The following is a 20,008-nucleotide window of genomic DNA, read 5'->3' as shown; positions in this document are numbered from 1 at the left end:
GTATATATTCTTTGTTTTTTTTCTTTTACTTGTGCATGCATCTGTGTCTCTTAAATTATTATTTTTAATATTTTTTAGTATAATTTTTCTCAGTCATTTTATTTCCATGTGAGACTTTTACATTTCTCTTTCTCCTGTTTTTTACTTTAACTTATGGATTTCTGCAACAGTCAGTGAGTGCTTTCTGTAAATTTGATTAAAAATCCATCCAGTGGTTCATGAGATACAGTCCCCTCTAAAACTATTGGAACAGAGAGTCAAATTCAGTTCTTTTTGTTGTATTTGAGTTTAAGATCAAAAAATGAGCATAAGAGTTCAGAATGTCAGCTTTTATGTCCTGTTATTTACATGTATGTGTTAAAACACAGGATTTATCACCGTTTGTAATACACCACAGCATTTTTAGGTGAGCAAAAGTAATGGCGCAAATGATCTTAGAGTAAATAACATTTAATATTTGGTGGCATAACCCTTGCTTGCAATGACTGCCTCAAGCCATCAACACCATTCTGTTGATTTCTTCATTTGTGATGCTGTTCCAGACTTTTACTGCAGCTTCTTTCAGTTCTTGTTTGTTTCAGGGGGTTTCTCCATCAGTGTCCTCTTCAGGAGGTGAAATGCTCCATTGGGTTCAGGTCAGGTGACTGACTTGGGCAATTTAAAACCTTCTACGTTTTCCCCCTGTTAAATTCATTTGTTTTGTTGGCAGTGTGTTTTGGGTCATTGTCCTGCCACATGATAAAATTACTCTGGATTAGTTTGAATGCATTTCTCTTTAAACTGGCAGACAAAATGTTTCTGAACGCTTCAAAGTTCATTCTGCTGTTCCAGAGGCAGCCATGCATGTCCAAGCCATGACATTACCTGCACCATGCTTCACAGATGAGCTTGTGTGTTTGTGAAACCTTCACCCCTGCACTGTGGAGGTTTTTGGTGATGTCACTTGCTGATGTTTTGGGGGGTTTCTTCACAGCTCTCACAATATTTCTATCATAAACTACTGTTGTTTTTCTTGGCTGACCTGTTGGATGTCTCTTGCTCAGTACACCGGTAGTTTCTTCCTCATTCATGATATTTCAAATTGTTGTGCCAAACTTTTGTCCAATGGCTCTGATTGATTTTCGTTTTTTTTTAGCTTCAAAATGGCTTGCTTTCCTCCCCTAGACCAGTGGTTCCCAAACATTTTGTCTTCTGACCCAAAAAATATCCATGGCAAAAACTTGTGACCCCAAATTTTACTGGTCTGAGTACACAAACTTCATTAATAACCCTAAAAACACAGGCTTTTTGACAATCTAAACAGCTTGTACACAAATATAAATACTTATTTTTTTTACTTATTTTGTGTTTTTGTAATAACTATAGGGAAAATTTTACATCAGCAATTATTTTATTACCCTTTAAATTGATTTCTGGAGATTATCCAAGGTGCTTCATGACCCATAATTGGGTCCCAAGCCCAATTTTGGGAACTAAAGTGCAGTGGTTCCCAAACCTTTCAGCTTTTGACCCACAAAATAACAGTAGCAGAGACCTGTGCCCCCAACTATTTTTGGATGATGAATATTTGTATCAGGTCAACAAAACATGGGCATGGTAACAATTTATCCATTTTAAGTATACTAACCTCACTCCTTTGTAACAACTAGGGCAAAAATATAATTCAGAAAATCTTTTCAGGACCCCACCTTGATGTTTCGGGACCCCACTTTGGGTCCTGACCCCAACTTTGGGAAACACTGCCCTAGACAACTCTCTGGTCTTCGTGTTTCTTTAAGAAGAAACACCTACTTTAAAGGTTTAAACCCAGACCAAAAAGCAGACTAGTCATGCAGAATTAATTAATGTTTGAACAATCAACCTTAAAGGCAACACCTGGTCAATAAGAAACACCTGTCAGGCACATGTTCCAATAGTTTTGGGGGACTGTATTTTGCTAACAAAAAAAATACACATAAACACACATATATGACTAAAAAGTTATCTTTAACAGATTTGCCCTTACTGAGTAATCAGTGTGTTAGTGTTGATGATTTAACCACACTGCTTTAACTTCAGAAATGTGACTTTCTTTTAACCTGAGGTCTTATTTGTCCTCTGAACAGCTGATCATTTGTCAAATTCACCCACTCCTACTGTGTTCGTCTGTCTGTTAATGAACGTCTGGTTTCAGGAAGACTGCTGTTGCCAAACGCTGCAGAAAGCAACAGATTGCTCATTCAGAAGATACGCCGACACATTCCTTGCCATCAGATCAATGGAAATCAGAGTGTCAGAGAGGGAGTAGTCCGATCTTTAAACCACAAGTTGGTGCTTCAAAGGGTCTCAGAAAGAGAATTGTTAGTTATTGATGGGTTTGCAAAAGTCCTTAAACCATCTCAAAAATGTCAGACTCCACTTGTTCACTTTAGGTAGATCGTTTCAAAAATAAATAAATAAATAAATAAAACCTCACATTTATCGTTTCATCTCCATGAGTGGGTTTGAAGCACAATCTGCAAGGTAACAGCTTAAAGGAATAGTTCAGTCATTTTGAAGTGAGCTTCTGTGGAAAAAATAAACATAAACCTCTTTCAATAGCTTAACAGGACTGAAGAGCTAGTCTCATCTAAACACAGCTAACACCATAATAGATTACTGCTGTCTTTAAATGCATCATAATGGTTCATTCAAATCTTTTATATAAATCTTTACGCCTCCATCAATTCTGCATTATACCATTGTTTACATATTTTATATTGTTATTCCCAAGCTTAGTTAGTAGTAGCAACTAGCTCTTTTAGCCATTCCCTTTGGAAGGGTTGCCAAAGCGAGTCATCCTCATCTGACCCAGGTCTCGACTGATCTGGTATGGTGTTGTCCCAGGGAACTCGCATTTTTGTTTTGGCAAAAAAATGTTTTATGCCCAATGACCTTCCCGACACAACCCTCACTATTTACTCGAGTTTTTTGGGGCAACGATTCGATTAAAAATCGATTTTTCATTAAAAACTGATAATGTGAGCCCATTTGTTGTGTTTCCAAAGTGCTTCATTTTCGTTTTGCAAACCTTGCACATGTCAAACTCGGACTCATTCAGTAAAAACCAAAATGAGCCAAAAACTTTGCATTCAATGAAGACAGGGGTCTGTTGAAGCTCTCTTTCCTCCAGTTCTGTTGTTTCCTCTTGATTTTAGTGCTTTTTGCACATTCATATGTTCCAGAAGTAGCTGCATGATGATGTCAGGATGTCCCATCTAGTTACAAAATGGAGGCTGATGGCCATCGGATTTGCTTTATTTTTTTATTTATTTATAAAAATCAATTTTGGGACATTTTCAATCGATTCTGAATCTTTGTAAAAGAGAATCACGATTCTGATGTAAAACTTTTTTTTTTGCTGCACCCCTTGTGCTCCTTGTAGCACTTTTGATGCATCTTAACATTGCAGCTTCATCTTGATGCAGTGTAATCCAAAACTCACAGCACTGTAAAACTTTAAATGGTACTGTCCACATTAACTGCTTTGACATTAAAAATAAGGAATTGTTTCAATGTGACAAAATTCTCATTAAAAGTGGGTCCATTTGAACTATATTTAGAAGCAAACATTAACTCGTGCGTTATTTGATCTTGGTGTGACCCGGAAACTTCATGATGTGTGTGGGCACCGTTGTGTACCTGTTGGTTCTAACCTTGGGCCAGTGTAACATTAACCCATGTGCCTCACCGTTTGCAAACCTATTATGTAAACCCCTATCAATTTAATGCAACAGAGGTATCCTGTCAGATGCTCCAGCAGTTGCCTGATAACACTATGACACTGCTCGTGTCCTCTGGTGCAAGTTCTACATGTGCTTGACTGCATGTCAAACCAAACCATTCCTTCTGGAGTTATTCTTTTCATAATAAAACAATAATTATGTCCATATTCAAAATTGGTAAATAAAAACAAAAAAAGACAAATGTTTTCTTTTCATTTATGCTATTATCCAAGTGTTATAAATTGAGTTGAATTTTTGAAGTTTTAATGAAAAGAAAAGCGAGGTGTTGCCTGTTTTTCTGCCTCTATTCGTCTTGGTCCCTTTCCTATTCCAACTGCCACTAACTTATGGATCCAAGTAAATGCTAGCCTTAAACTTGATAATCAGATAAAAGCAGTGATGAATTTAATTACGTAAAACTGAACACAGCACCTGAACTTAACCATTCAGTAAACCCTGTTAAAGCTTTAGTAGTTAACCTTTTTTAGGATCTTATTGTTCTCTGAACTGACTTAGATGTACTGCTGTGTCTTGGTCTGGTCAGCAGACTTGCTTGCCAAAAGTCTTCATGCTCAGTACTTCTCTTGTTCAGGTGATGTGTGTGAAGAACTGAACTCTGAGACATGAGCTGCAGGAAGAAAAGATCGAGGTAGAATAAGGGATAAAGTGAGAAATTACTGACCCCCTACTACCTAAAGCAATTTGTTCTGCAGAATACCTCTTAATAGAGCTTTAAAAGCAGTTTCTGTATAGACCAAGTGATATTTTGACTGAAGCATTTGACAGGCATGTCAGTCAGACATCAGGAAACTGCATAAACATGTTAAAATGGGAATTTTGTCCTGTTAAATTTACAAGTTTGACATCTTGATGAATCCAGTTTAGGTTCTTAGAGGCAGCTCAGCACCACATCAGTTGTTTACACACAGCGGGATGACGACACAGAATAAGCTGTCTGACAACACTGATGTGCTGCACACACTGACATGTACACACCTGTTTGGATTTGTGACTACCTTTCTGTCAACAGTGTTTCAACCGTAATCCTCGATTCTGCTTTAGTACTTTAACATGAGTTCAATGTGTTGCATAAAAACTGTAATAAGGCAACCGTTAATTGCTTTTTATAGCAAAGTATTCTACAGCCAAATACGAGACCATCTGTTCAACCCAAACTGAGTCCAGCAACAGGACAATAATCACAGGCACACAAAAAAACATCTACAACAGAATAGCTGGGAAAAATAAAAGAAATATGATGCCGTCGTTCCCAGTCAATGTCCAAATAACCTCAACCCCAACTGAAATGCTGTGGCAAGACCTTAAAAGAGCTGTGCATGAACAAATACCCACAAGCCTCCATGAATGTTGGAAAAAGAGTGGGTCGCAATTCCATCCTCAGCTATGTGGAAATCTGAAAAGGTCACACAGCAGACATATTTTATATCTTAAATGTGGTTTTGACAGGCTGTTGCAGTGATTTTCAAGGTTCAGACTTTGGTCAATCTGGATTCAGCCCACATGTTCTATTGCATGGGAGTGTGTTAGTGAGATGCTATGAAGTGTATGTTTATTACTTGTTATAAGAGTGGTATGGCTCCTTTGAGAACGAACATAAGCAAAGGAGGGAGCAAGTTTATGCAGCACGGGTGATGTGGAAATTAGCTGTACAGGACTGGACTTCTTGCAGTAAATGTATAGTGTAGGCTGCAGTGAGAGTATGATCTGACATGTACTGAACATCTAGCACGTTGTTAGAAACATGTTCGATTGAAAACCTGAATTAATGCAGTAAACCAATTGAGTTATCAGACTAGAATATTTATTTTCAGACATGTTCAAGTTTACCATTCACTCATTCTAAATGACCCCAAGCTACTGTATGTGTCCTTACAATGGTTATAGAAAACCCTGTCCACACCTCCTGATGGTGATCACTCCTACATCAGCATTGAAATTATATTTTGTTTTGTTTTTGATTTTTTTTTTGAGGCATGTGGCAACCAATTCATTTATTTATTCATTTACCTTTATTTAAATCCCATTGAGATCACAGATCTCTTTGATCTATTTTTACAGTCTTTATTTTAGAGTTAAAATAAATGTTTATCAAATAAAGTTTAATGTTACAACTAATCGTGGATCCTTTTAACTAATTAGAGACCTATTGATTCTCTATCTAATTACAATGATAACTATTGATCACAAAGTATAATATATAAGTGTATCTGAAATGCTATTAATCTATCACAAAATATCTTTCAGCTTGCCCTGCTGAAATAATACAATTATGTCAGAACAAAACAATAGTCAGTTAAATATCCTTCAATGTCAAAAATAGGAAATCAACTAAAAGCTGAAAGGCATTCACGTGCAGTTTTGCGAACACAAAAAAATGAGACCAGTGTCTTATTTCCCAAGAAAAGAAGTCATAAGTTCATAAGCAGTTATTTAAAAAGAATTTGCATATCTCTTGTTGTTTCTGACCTTTGGTCTTATTTAGAGATTAGATTTGGACCTTTGAATGTTTAATTTGAGAGCCACACTGTTGCACCATAAGGTGTATAGGTTTTCACACATCTTTTGCATTTTTACCTCGTCCATCCATCCATCCATCCATCCATCCATCCATTTTCTTTACTCTCTTCTCTTCGGCTCACAGGGAGTTGTGGGGAGTGCCTTCCTCCATCAGTCACTGTATGAGAGGCAGGTCACAAGTCTGTCACAGGGCCAAACAGACACAAATTAGAGTTTCCAATTAACCTAACATGCCTATTTTTGTTGGAAACTGGAGTACTTGGAGAACTCCACCCACCAGAATGTCCCCCAAGAGGCAACACTGTGACCACCTTGGTGTAAGACGACAGTGCAGTGTTGGCAATTTGTACTCCAGCATTGTTAAATAAACACAATGTATTTGTATTTGTTTGGAGGAGTGGTTAGGGGAGTCATCCTTTAACCGGAAAGTTGCCAGTTCGATCCTCTGTCCGTCCGCTGTCTAGGTTGTTGTGTCCTTGGGCAAGACACTTCACCCACCTTGCCTACTGATGGTGGTCAGAGGATCCGGTGGCGCCGGTGCATGGCAGCCCCATCTCTGTCAGTGAGCCTCAGGCTGTGGCTACAATGTAGCTTACCATCATGTGTGTGTGCATGGGTGAATGTCTGTAAGTGTAAAGCACTTTGGGGTCCGAAGGGACTTGATAAAGTGCTCTATAAGTTCAGTCCATTTACCATAAAAAGTAAAACATTTTCTTTTTTCAATAATCCCAAGAGAAAGTCAAAAACTCAAAAAAAAAAAAAAAACACCATGAACTTCATTGGGAGGATTTTTTTTCTTTTTAAATAATTACTGTCTTTATAAAATGGTAAATAAAGTAGATTGGAGCGTGTGTGTGTGTGTTTATGTATGTGGATGGGGTATATCAGTTGATTAGGTTCCCTTGAAATGCTTTCCTGATCTTTTACTGAGTTAAAATAAAATAAGAAAAGGTAAGAAGCAGGGCTGGACCTGTGATGGAGAGCGAGTTCTGTAAGGAAGCAGTGATGGATGCATACACATAAATGTGTCTTTAAAGCTCAGCCATGAATTATGCATTAACGGCCTCGCTCTGCTGGCAGGAAAAAAGCAGGGATCAGTTAAGTGGAGTTAGACGCTAAGGTGGGAGTGGGGGGCAGGTCAAAGAGTTAAAGGAAGCAAACGAGTCTTGGGCAGTAACACAGATATGCAAACACAGGATATGCAAAAAGTATAAAACAGGCAACTATAGATAATAGCCTCCCACTGACTTGTTAATAATTTGTCCACATGCACAAGTTTTTCTCCTTTACATTTTGCTCAAATTCCTGTCAGTTTCCACAGTTTACATTACTGTGTTTCTATGCATAGTCTTAACTTCTTTTTTCTATCTGTTGTGTATATAATCAGTAGTGAACATTAAAGTAATGGCTGAAACAATTAGCTGTGGAAATGTGTTTTCTTGCTTGTCGACAGATGTTCATTTCTTAAATAAACTATTCATTTCAGTTCAGAGCTTTTAGGTTGTCTTTTTGAATTGTAAAGTATTTTTGTGTTTGTTAAGATGTGATACAGAAGAGGACTGTATGCTCATGTATGCTACCATCACACACTTATTTATTTTTCACATTTGTCAAAACCTTTACAACATACAGTATGTTCCATCTTGTGATGTTTATGGCATTTGTGTAATCAAAAAGAAAAAATAAGTAGGTCCTCTGGATGGGTTCTTCTTTAGTGAAACGTTTCATCTCTCCTCCAAGAGACTTCTTCAGTCTGATGAGTTTCAGGTGAACTCAGCCTTTTAAGCACTGCCTCCACATGGACAAACAGGTTAGTCACATGCAAAATAGGGCCATCGCGTAACAATAGTTCCTCGGCAAAAACAGAGTAATATGGTATATGCTGTTAAGTGTCAGGAGGACTGTGATCAGTCATACATTGGGGAAACAAAACAGCCACTGTTCAAAATAATGAGCCAGCACAGACGAGCGACTTCGTCAGGTCAGGACTCTGCAGTTTACACTCATCTACAGGCCAGCGGTCTCTCTTTCTGGGATGAAGATGTTCTCATAGAGGGGAACGTTGGTTTGAGAGAGGAGTAAAGGAAGCCATCTTTGTGAAGAAAAACCGTCCACCATTAAACAGTTGGAGGCCTTCGTGTCCAGTTGTCCTCCTCCTACAAATGCTGTTATTGCAAGTGTGACTCAGCCCCCTTTGAGCAAAAGGTGTGAATCAGGGCCCAAAGATACCCAACACAAAGAGGGAAAGAGGGACAAAAACAAGGGGACGTCGAGCCCCGCTTGCACTCACTACATACTCATTAAGAAAACACCAAATAACCACAGATGAAGCATCCAAACAAATAAGTCAGGTGATGGGGCACATGACCCTCTATGAACAATAGAGCTAATCAAGCCTATTGTTAGGCGATGGCCCTCTTTTGCATGTGACTAAATAAATCTAAACAAGCCTATTGTTAGGCGATGGCCCTCTTTTGCATGTGACTAACCTGTTTGTCCAGGTGGAGGCAGGGCTTATAAGGCCGAGTTCACCTGAAACTCATCAGACTGAAGAAGTCTCTTGGATGAGAGACGAAACGTTTCACTAAAGAAGAACCCATCCAGAGGAACTACTTATTTTTTTCTTTTTGATTTTTTTCTACCTGGATTACTGAGATGCATCAGGGTATTTGTGTAATATTCATAACACATGTTCATTATGTACTGTATGTTGGTCTAAAGGATGAGAAAGAAGTAACAGCACTCTTTGGCATAAACTTGGAGTTTGCTAAGAAGGCGGTGTAGCTGTGGGTGTTTTGGTGATGTGGTGTTTTGTTCCGATATGTGGCATTGCTGCAGCCAATCTGTGGCATTCACCATGATCTTGTGACAGTTGTTCCATGATTGTGGTAATGTTCACATTGCAGGATTCTCTCAGAGACTATCCTGATCTCTTGCACCATTTTCTGGGTCTTCTTCCTCTTCTTGTATGGGCATTTATCCACATTTGTAGAATGAACAAGTGGAAAATATTGCTTTTACATCAAACAACTGGACAGAGTACATAACTGGTACTGAAAACATTATATCGTTGTTACAATGCCCCAGTAATTGAATACCTCAATGTTTTATTTTGTACACTTGTCAATAACACAAAAGGATATCAAATGAGATGGAGAAGAAGGACAAACAATATCAACCCTTATTATAAAAATGTCACAAGTACAGCACAATACTGCAGCAGTTCAGAGCTTTTGCATAGCATGAGATTGTGTTGCAGTATTGTTGGCTCACTATGCACCTATTGTTAGTGTAGGATATGAGGTAAATGTGATGTTTTAAAGTGTCTTTGTTCAATAAATTTCTGTCAACCTGATATTGCTGGAAATCATGTTTCATACTATAAAGTAGTAGTTCTCAACTTTTCTGGCTTTGGGATGCTCTATCACCCCTTAATGACAAGTCACAATCCAAAATGAGGGAGCCTTTCTTAAATTTACTGAATTAAAACATTGTGCAGTTTGAACCTGTTGAATTAGCACTGACTATCACAGTATGACAACAAACATCCATTATCCATTCCCCAGCCACCTCTTCCAGCTCTTCTGGGAGGACTCCAAGGCTTTCCCAGGCCAAACAAGAGACATAATCTCTTCAGAGTGTCTTGAGTCTTAATCTGGGTCTCCTCCCATCGGACCTGCGTGAAGCACCTCCCTAGAGAGGCATCCAGGAGACATCCTGAGCAGATGCCCGCTCCACCTCAGCTGGCTCTTCTCTATGTGGAGGAGCAGGGGCTCTATTCTGAGTCTCTCCCAGATAACTGAATTTCTCACCCTATCTTTACGGGAGAGTCCAACTACCCTGCTGAGAAAACTCATTTCAACCGCCTGTATCTGCAATCTTGTTCTTTCAGTCACTACCCAAAGTTTGTGACCATAGGTGAAGGTAGGAACGCAGATCAACCGGTAAACAGAGAGCTTTGCCTTACAGCTCAGCTCCATCTTCACCACAACAGACCAGTATGGAGTCCCATCAATCTCACGCTCCATTCTTCCCTCCATGGTGATCAAAACCGCAAAGTACTTAAACTCCTCCACTTGAGGCAGAAACTCACTCCAAACCTGAAGAGAGCAGTCCACCCTTTTCTGACTGAGGACCATAGACTTAGACATGAAAGTGCTGATCCTCATCCCAGCCGCTTCACACTCAGCTGTGAACCGCTCCAGAGAGAGCTGAAGATCACAATGACGCCAACAGGACCACATCATCCGCAAATAGCAGCGGTGGAATCCTGAGACCACCGAACTGCACGGAAAAGTCATATTTATATTTGAATAAACATAAAAGTATTACCAGTGTATTAACATATCAAGCAAATATTCAATGCTGGATTTTTATGGTGGTGAACATTATTTTACCAACATCTAATGCAAAATGCTTATTGGTAGCACCCTAAGTTGTTTGCGCAGTTAGAGTAAAGTTTTCCAAAATCTTGTCACATTACATTAACAGAGTGCTGGCAGTCTTTTGGGGCCATGCTAAGTGCAAAATTGTAATTATTTTTCTTTTTTCCCCAAAGTGAGCTTCATGTGACAGAAAGACTAACTTCACTGTAAGTGTATGTTCATGCTTGTGTGTGTTTGCTTTCTATCTTTAGTTTAGCCCTTTCTGCTTTTTCATACAGTTGAACCATTTAGGTTTCCAATAATACCAACTGGGCGCCTCAAGAACACAACCTGCTTCATACAGTAAAGTTACTTGATATTTTCAGAATTATACCCAGCTTGTTTCGTATAAAAAGTAATATCTTGAGACTTTAGGCTTAAGATCAATGATAATATGATTGTTATGACTGAAAACAGTGACACAAAACCAAAACTTATGTCCCTGACATGGTTCTTCTATGGTCACCGTGCTATAACAGAACAAAATGCTGTGCAGTGCTCTTTCTGAATACATAATTGTGTCATATGGTGAACTAAGCATGACATGACTTAAACCAGTGATCTGTATCTCGAATAAAAGATCAAGAGGGCTTAGCTGAAATATTTTAGCAACAGACACCCATTTTCTTTTATTAATATTATTATTATTATTATTATTATTATTTTTGCAGTGAGCGTGTATTTGGTTTGTATCTGTAGCCACAAATGATCTGCATTTAACTGTTGTAACCAGCAGCCAGCTTTCCCAGCAGGTCTGCATCTTCCACTAAAGCCTAATTCAATCAGGGCCGACATCTCAGTCAGAACTGGCTTTGGCTGCCACTCCTGACCCACCCCTACGCCACCAGCAGAACCTAATGCACCAACGGAGGTACAGGCATGATGGATGGAGAGACACAGAATGAGGAATAATGAAGAAGAGAAGCAGGACAGACACAGTTAGGATGATGATATGGCCGTGAACAAGTCGCCAGAGTGCGATAAGTGAGATAGAAGACAAGCTCAGATGCTTCTTCTGCCTCTCATGTATGAGTGAGCGGCATGTGTTGAGGGATATTTGGGGTGAGCAGGTTATGTGTCTGACCATGTGTTTGTGTTACAGCTCCGCCTCGGAGGACCTGGGCTGCAGGCGTGGAGACTTCAGCAGGAAACACTATGGTTCTGTTGAGCTGGTGAGTCCCACCCATGATGCACTCATCACTGCTACGCACTTTTTTTGGGTTTCATCTTCTTTTCCCCTCATTCCCCTCCTCATTAGTTCTTCTATGTTATCTCACATCTCACCCCTCCATGTTGGTTCTCATGGATGGACAACAGAGGTGGTGGGTGGGGGGGGGGGGGGGCTGCAAGTCACGACATGCTGCGTGTGGTCCAACGGCCTGGATCACAACAGGTGCACCACTTGCAGCGACGGAAGACTCTGCTTGTGATCCAGCCTCCAAAGTTAATTTGTTTCGTTTTCACAGCTGACTCAAACGTGTTACACAAATGTGCTTTTGGGGGCTGTGTGACTTTGCGGTTGATTACTAAGATGATGAGTCACTGTTGTTGTAGAGAGTGGGTGTGTGCGATGGTGCCACCCATCACTGTGAGCCGGGCCTGTACATCCGATAGCCCCGAGGAGCAGGAAGTCTGCGCGGCGATGGCACTTCCCACAAGAGAACTTGTGAGATTGTCCATGATTGACACGCACCATGTGTAACAGATTAATGTTTAGAAGGAACCACATGTTGCCTATCAGCACCAGCAGACAGACGCTGCACACAGTGTGGCTGTGTGGGGCTGTGCATGTCATAAAAGCAGACGAGATCGAGGCAGCATGAGGTCACCGCACGGCGTGAAGCCGCAGTTCCTTATTTTTGTGCATTAAGCATGTGTCTCTGTGAGAGGTAATCAGCCATCTTTATTTGTTTTTATGTCACTGTAGTGCCTGGGAATGGGTGACAGTCCTCTCCAAACCATGGTTTTCATACTCAGAGGTCCCATTTGATCCATTATGGTGGAATTTGACACTAAGACCAACAATACATATTAGACCAATATCTCAATGTGTTCTAATTTGCCTAGTGTGTTGACACACAAGTTCTTTTTACCTGAGTCAAAACATGAAACAAAGCGTATGTTTTAGGATGTTAAGTCTTGTAACGCTTGTCTTGATGTGTGCTCAATAATCCAGGTGGAAATATCGAACAGGGTTGAGTCAGGTCCTCTGGATGGGTTTGACTTTGTTGAAATGTTTAGTCTTTTATTCAAGACATCTTCAGTCTGAGTTGCAGACGAACTCAGTCGGACCCTGGACACCCCAACCTTCTGTGGAGGTCATGCTGCAGCAAAGCGGACACAATGTAAATTTGGGTTTATAAGCAGCATTGGAAGGTTTTATTTACAAGACTAAGTTTGAAGATTTTCGGATAAAAGACTAAACATTTCACCAAAGAAAAACCTGTCCAGAGGACCTGACTCAACCTTACTAGATCTTATTATACTAATATGTTCATTTATGTCACATATAGTTTATTTATATTTGGTTGAAAGGGGGAAAATTTACTGTGAACTGCAATATAAGCAGGTATATCCTACATTATATGTAGGTGTGGTCATCACTTTTTTTAACTTAGTATGGTGTTCTGTTGACAAATCATGTTACTCTGATGTAATCATCAACATCTTAAGGTTGCAATTCTTTCATTAGCCTCTGATAATGTCCTGGTTTCGGTCGTTTTTTTTAAGCATCATAGCACAGATGTAAACTGTGACGTTCCAAGTTTGTGATGCACATGCTATAGAATTTTATGGCGTGACCAACTTATCTGTTGTAACCTGGTGTTTCTAATAGTGCCGAAACGAGAGCATCAGAAACGTAAAGAGGTCATGTTTTTTTTTTCTTACTGCCATTCACAAACAAAGCACAAACTACATTTTTGTCCAATTTCACAGCTTGTGGCACTTAAGTTTCAAGTCCTTCAGTTCCATCTCTGATGGACAGAGCTCTGCTCACAATACCACTGCAACAGCACAATAGATAAAGCAAAGCATCACTGAGACAGAGGATGCTGCTCTGCTGCAGCAAAAGCCTTGCCGAGGGTGAGCTAAAGCCCATGAAAGATAAATATACATTTGTACAACATTAGATTTGTGGGGAATAGAAAAACCTACTTGGGTAATTCTATGACTCATAGCTGCAGGCAATAAGCAGACAAAATTAATACCATCGGCACAAAGAATTGTTTCTTGGCTAAAATGCATCAGAAGCCATAAAATTTAAAGCCGCTTGTGCACCCACCTCATTAACCAAAAACCTTTTTGCCTCTAAATTAGTTTTTACTTGTAAATTTGTGCACCAAAAAGCAAAGATTAAATTTGACTCTGAAGTCAAGGACGAAAGGTAAAATGTAAGCTCAACAGCATGAGGTTATCCTCCCTGAGGTTTTTGTTTATGATCAACCTGGGCTTATCACGCACTGTCATTAATTTTTCATTATTCACCTCCTCCTCCAATAAACACAGTCTTTTTTTATCACACTGGGATTGACTTGTGTTTAAAACAGATGCATGCTGTAATGGATGATTTGTGAAGTTTTGCTTTGATATAAGCATGTATTTGGACCACTAAATGAACCTTGAATGGCAGGTTAAATATTAAATCTATCTTTAATTTTACTAAATTAATGACAATTACCACCTACAGTATCATTATGGTTTATATATTCACTGATATCAGAGTGCTTGTGGTCCTTTTAAAACATGTCAGTACCAGGTCATAATAAAAGTAATCACAGGGTACTAGTGGTAAAAACAAACAGGTCCAATTTAAATCTAATGACAACTTAATTCATTCCTGATCATTACGATTATTTTCATTGTGAATGAAATCAGATCAAATGCAAATATTTACAGTCCTGTTCAGTCAAAATACAATTTAAAGCGGTCAAATTTAATAACATGAGTACTCTGATTCATTCCCCCATCCTGAACAAGCACAAGGTGCACTGAAAAAAATAACTTGTAAGATTTACTTGAAAGAAAATCCTCGTAATAATAATGTTTGTTAAGTAAATTTAAATGCTACAAATTCATGTAATATTTACTCATCATTATTTAGTAAAAGTTATTAAGAATATAGTTTAAGATTTGTGAATAAATCAGGTAAATTTTACTTAATTTGCTCAAATAAATCTTGTGAAATATACTTGATCAAATTAAGTGAAATTTACCCTGAAAGAGTGACTGCTGGCCTGTAGATGAGTGTAAACTGCAGAGTCCTGACCCGATGATGTAGCTTGTCTGTGCTGGCTCATTCTTTTGAACAGTGGCTGTTCAAAAGAAGAGAGAGAGGAGTAAATGAAGCCATTTTTGTGAAGAAATACAGTCCACCATTAAACAGAGGTGGAGGCCTTCGTGTCCAGTTGTCCTCCTGCTACGATGCTGTTATTGCAAGTATGACTCAGCCCCCTGTGAGCAAAAGGTGTGAATCAGGGCCCCAAAGATACCCAACACAAAGAGGGAAAGAGGGACAAAAACAAGGGTACGTTGAACCCCCTTGCACTCACTACATACACATGACACGACACCAAATAACCAGATCCAAACCAATAAGTCAGGTGATGGGGCACATGACCCTCTATGAACAATAGAGCTAATCAAGCCTATTGTTAGGCGATGGCCGTCTTTTGCATGTGACTGACCTGTTTGTCCATGTGGAGGCAGTGCTTATAAGGCTGAGTTTACCTGAAACTCATCAGACTGAAGAAGTCAATTGGAGGAGAGACGAAACATTTTATTAAAGAAGAACCCATCCAGAGGACCTATTTATTTTTTTTCTTATTGATATAATGTGTATTGTTTATTTAGTAAATTCTAGTAGTCTAGAGATTTTGATATGTTTTTGTAAAATTTAAAAGAATAATTAAATTAACGTTACTACACCCAAAAGTTTGTTTTTTCAGTGCAGCAGGTTGAGAGCTTGTTTGTTCTCAGGTGAACACCAATTACGCTGGGAAATAGGGCCAAAAATATCCAACATGTTGAATATTCCTGATTTGAGATCAGAGCTGACTAGATCCCTCAACACACTACACACAGCAGGGAGATCTGCTAAAATTAACTGTAGAGCCATCACAATAATCTGAGCACCCTTAAGATTATCAGAAGGGCAAAAATCGGCACGATTATCCTGCTGTGTGAACAGCAGTGTGTGCATGCACAACAGTTTGTCTCTGTATTGGTGCTGTAATGGACTATAGCACTCTAGGGCGTGCCAACTTATATTTCTTGATAAATAGGCTAGACTGCAGCCTCCTCTCAACCCAGAATAGGTTTGGAAGTTTAACCAGTCTGCCAAGTTAATTTCATCTCCTTATCATTTGGGTTATTTTGTTAACAGAAAACAAGAAAACTCTGAAACATTAAATCCACTTCTATCATGTCTTTTGCTCTTTTAACTTTGACTTTCATCTGTTGGTTTGGCGTTTTTAACATGTAAGGACAATAACAAACTTTTGGGGATTGTCAGGTTGTGCAGCAGAATTGCTGGTAAAGACCTAGCAAACCTCGTTGACCTACACAAGTTCAGGTCAGTGAAAAAAGACCAGTTTTATTCTGGCATACTTTGATCACCCACTCCATGGTGAGTTCAGGCTTCCTCTGTCTGGACGCAGGTATCAGTTGACTAAATGTAGAACAAATAGATTTAAAAACTGCAGCAGCAGTTAAATTTCTTAATGAAAGTTTGTGATCTTTGTGTTTGTGTAGGAATGATGTTCTTGTTTTGATATCTACTGGCGGTGCAACAAATTGCTCCTTGGGATAATAAAGATTCTTGAGCTTCTGGAACTTTAACTTCTTGAACACAAACTTAGGACTTTTTTCTTAGTCCAGTACTGCCCATGTACTGGGCTCTGGTTTTCACTTGAAAACCTCAAACAGTGTTGTCTTGGTCCTACCATCTTGGATTCTATTTTGTCTCAATCCCTCAAAGTCTTAAGTCTTGTATTGCTCTCGAGAGCTTTGGTGTTGACCTCAACCTGGCACTGGTTCTGACACAAGTTTTATTTCCATGTAGATTCAAAAGACAGTTTCAACTTCTTGCAGCTCTATTTTCACATGAAGTGGGTGAGTTCAGACTGGAGTGAATCATGTTGCCACTAAGGTATTTGTTGAGGTACCCTCATCTTATTGGCAACAGTCTCTGCAGCTTCCGTGATGTTAAAAATAAAACAAACAGACAAGGTGAGTCATGATTCTGCTCGTGTTGGTCTCACCTGACAGGAAGACCCTGCCTTGAATCAATATCTCACAGTTGTGTTGAAGCATTTGAAATTACCTTCTCTGAAGTGTAATATGGAATAAATTATGGTCAGAGCTGTAGTTTGAAGTCACACAAGTCAAAAAGTAAAATGAAATTACAATAAGAAATATAGTGTGGTCACAGAGGACGAAAATGGGTTAGATGCTGGTCATTAACTCTAGTTTTGAATTCTTACATTGCATAGAAATATACATGTAAAGTTATGCTTATTTTTGGAAACATTTCAAGAAATTTGTGTTTACCATTCAAAGATGGTCAAAGGCAGCAGTAGATTATTATTATTATTTTATATATTTTTTGTAATTTGGAAGTGGAACTAATGCACATAGAAATAAATGTAATATTTATTTGAGACAATTTTTTTTGCATATGCTATTGTTCAAATACTACAGAATTTACAGGCCAGCCAAAAACTGTGGGCCTGTCTGGTGTTTGACTGTAAATTGCAAAGGCACTATGGACATACTTGTTGTGACAAACTGTCAATTTGAAGTGACTGGAAAAAACAGGTAAAGGAAATGAATGAAGGGAATTTGTGGTTTTGTTCAGTGTTGGAACGTGGCCATCTTCTGAGGTCAGAAATAATCATATTTGTTTGAGGAGGAGGACGTGGATACAGAAATGTCGAGCTGATTTGACATCGATCTATTTATTTTCTGTACCTGCTTAATCCTGTTTAAGATCCTGGGAGAGAAGCACCTCAAATAGGGGGCCAGTCCATCACAGAACCAACACAAAAACACAAAACCATACACAATTACGCTAAATCAGTAACCCTAACACCTTTTTAGGAAGGTCTTGTAACCAATAGCTTCTGTGCCTGTGTCTTTTTCCAACACTCAGCTGGTCGAGGCAGCTGGCTGCTCATCCTGAGCCTGGTCCTGGTTCTGCTGGAGGTTTCGCCCAGTTAAAAGGAAACCATTCCTTTCCACTGCTGCCCGGCCACCACATCCAACCATAGTAGCTTGACAAACATTTTGTTCTTTTATGCCTACATTGTTTTTTAAATCTAAACAATATCAAACTACAGACACAGCTCCTTTTGTAAAGGTTTTTTCTTGTCTAATCTCACTCTTGTGTCTTTTGCCACCTTGTCTCCATTTGTAATCCACTCTGCCATCATCAAGTTGTTTTGCTGCCTAACTACCAACTCGCACCACAGTGTAAATTTGAAATATACAATTAGTGACACAAATAGTTTATGCTTTTAACTGACCTGTTCTCCCTGTTAAGGGTAATTTAGTGCATCTAGCAGTGAACAGAATATGAGGCAGTGAAACGTTTTAACTGCTTCTGTTGTCCTGGAGCATGAAAATTTGATACCTTATGGGAAATTAAAACTGGTGCACCAAATGAATTGGTATTCTGCACAAAACTGCAGGGTGACTTGTTGAACTTCACACAGGCCTGGATCAGAAGCTTTCCTTCTGTGACACAAAACTGCCAACCACCATGTCACTGAGTGAAGTTACACAGATCTGAATCAGCCTAACTTACAGTATGTTACAACTTTCCAACCAATGTCTCTGTATTAAAGCAACAACACAGCTTGTTTTTGACTTTCTGTCCCATCAGTCACCAAAGCGAGTTGTGGTTCAGCAACACCTACCTCAGTTTTGCTGTCTGATGGTTTGACTAAGACAGAATCAGATTTGGGTAAACATTTAGAAATAAAAATGCAGATTTTATTCAGAAATCCATACTAATTAGGACCTAAACATCTTCCAAAAGCAGTGCAGATTTTTTTTATTTTCAGTAATTTGCATTGCTGAATTAAGTCTTCTTTCCTAAACAGTTAACCACTAAATATGCAACTATTAAGAAAGATAAAGAAGCTACCTGGATATTTTGTTTTATTATCCGTCACGTTGCCTCACACATTTATGGCGACAAGACAAACTGCTAAATGTTGCATGCTGGCTTTCTTGAGTATTTTACCTGAAGGGTGTCAATGCCTCGAAAAGCACAATAAATCAAAACTTAATTTGGACATCCTTCTGCACATCTCTTATTCCTTCTCTCTTGATGATGACTTTAAAGTGCGGGGGGGAGGGTATTCTCCAGGCATATAGTTGAATTCTATGTCAATCAGGTAACCATGTTACCTTTAGTTGTTATAAAAATACTGTTTATATCAAAAACAAATTTGACTAAATGCTTTGATATTGGCCTCTCTTTAAGAACCTCTTACATTTATGACACTCCCACTTCAGCACGTTTTCAAACAATGCTTCAGGGGAGGGTGTTGTGTTGGGCAGGAGCTTGGCTGGGAGATGCTATGTACCAATAGGCGGTGCTTTGTACTAGCAAGCATTTGTGCAGCTACACATGACTACCACATTAGATGCAAGGATTTCTCAAACATGCATGAATGAGTCAAAACAACATTCTGGAAATGTTTTTTGAAGATGAAATGACATTATAAAATGATGTAAAGCTAAAAAAACATTGATTTTGCATAATATCCCAGTTGTGGTTTAGTCTGTGTGGTGCTGGCCCATGCATAGACCATCTCTGGCAAGGTTAGTTTAGGGTTAGGTTTAGGGCCATCTGGGGCCAACCAAGGGGCCATTATTCGTTGCTGCATCTTTGCTGAGTGTTAGTGCATTGTGTGGGCCAAAACTGGGCCAGACAGTTTTTGTTATGTGGATACTGTATGTGCTTTACAGAATGTTAGAGACATCTTTTGTTTTAAAGAAATAAGACACTTTAATTTCTTTTAAACAGAAAAAAAGAATAAAATTAATAATAAAAGATCAATATCTTGTTGCATCTCAACACTCAAACTGTCTGTCTGCCCATAATACATGCACCAGTTACTTTCATTAACAGAAGTGAGGCTCCAGGTAACTTCAGTGCCATTACAAACGCAGAAGCTCTTACAGGTGCTGGTCATAAAATTAGAATATCATGAAAAAGTAGATTTATTTCAGTAATTCCATTTAAAAAGTGAAACTTGTATATTATATTCATACATTACATACAAACTCATATAT

General features: G+C 38.9%; 1 protein-coding gene across 5 annotated transcripts in view; it reads left to right on the top strand.

Moving 5' to 3' along the window:
- garnl3 (GTPase activating Rap/RanGAP domain like 3) overlaps nt 1-20,008 on the top strand; it is a gene marked incomplete in the record, with an annotated part of 108,791 nt that overhangs the window by 28,529 nt on the left and 60,254 nt on the right. For all 5 annotated transcript variants that reach the window (XM_014006601.1, XM_014006596.1, XM_014006598.1 and 2 more), the window contains 1 exon segment: nt 11,808-11,877. In XM_014006601.1, coding sequence (XP_013862055.1) covers nt 11,808-11,877 — 70 coding nt within the window.

This window comes from Austrofundulus limnaeus, unplaced genomic scaffold, assembly GCF_001266775.1.
Source record: "Austrofundulus limnaeus strain Quisiro unplaced genomic scaffold, Austrofundulus_limnaeus-1.0 Scaffold36, whole genome shotgun sequence".
Lineage (NCBI taxonomy): Eukaryota > Metazoa > Chordata > Actinopteri > Cyprinodontiformes > Rivulidae > Austrofundulus > Austrofundulus limnaeus.
The sequence above is the reverse complement of the archived record's forward strand: the minus strand, read 5'-3'. Positions and strand labels throughout refer to the sequence as shown.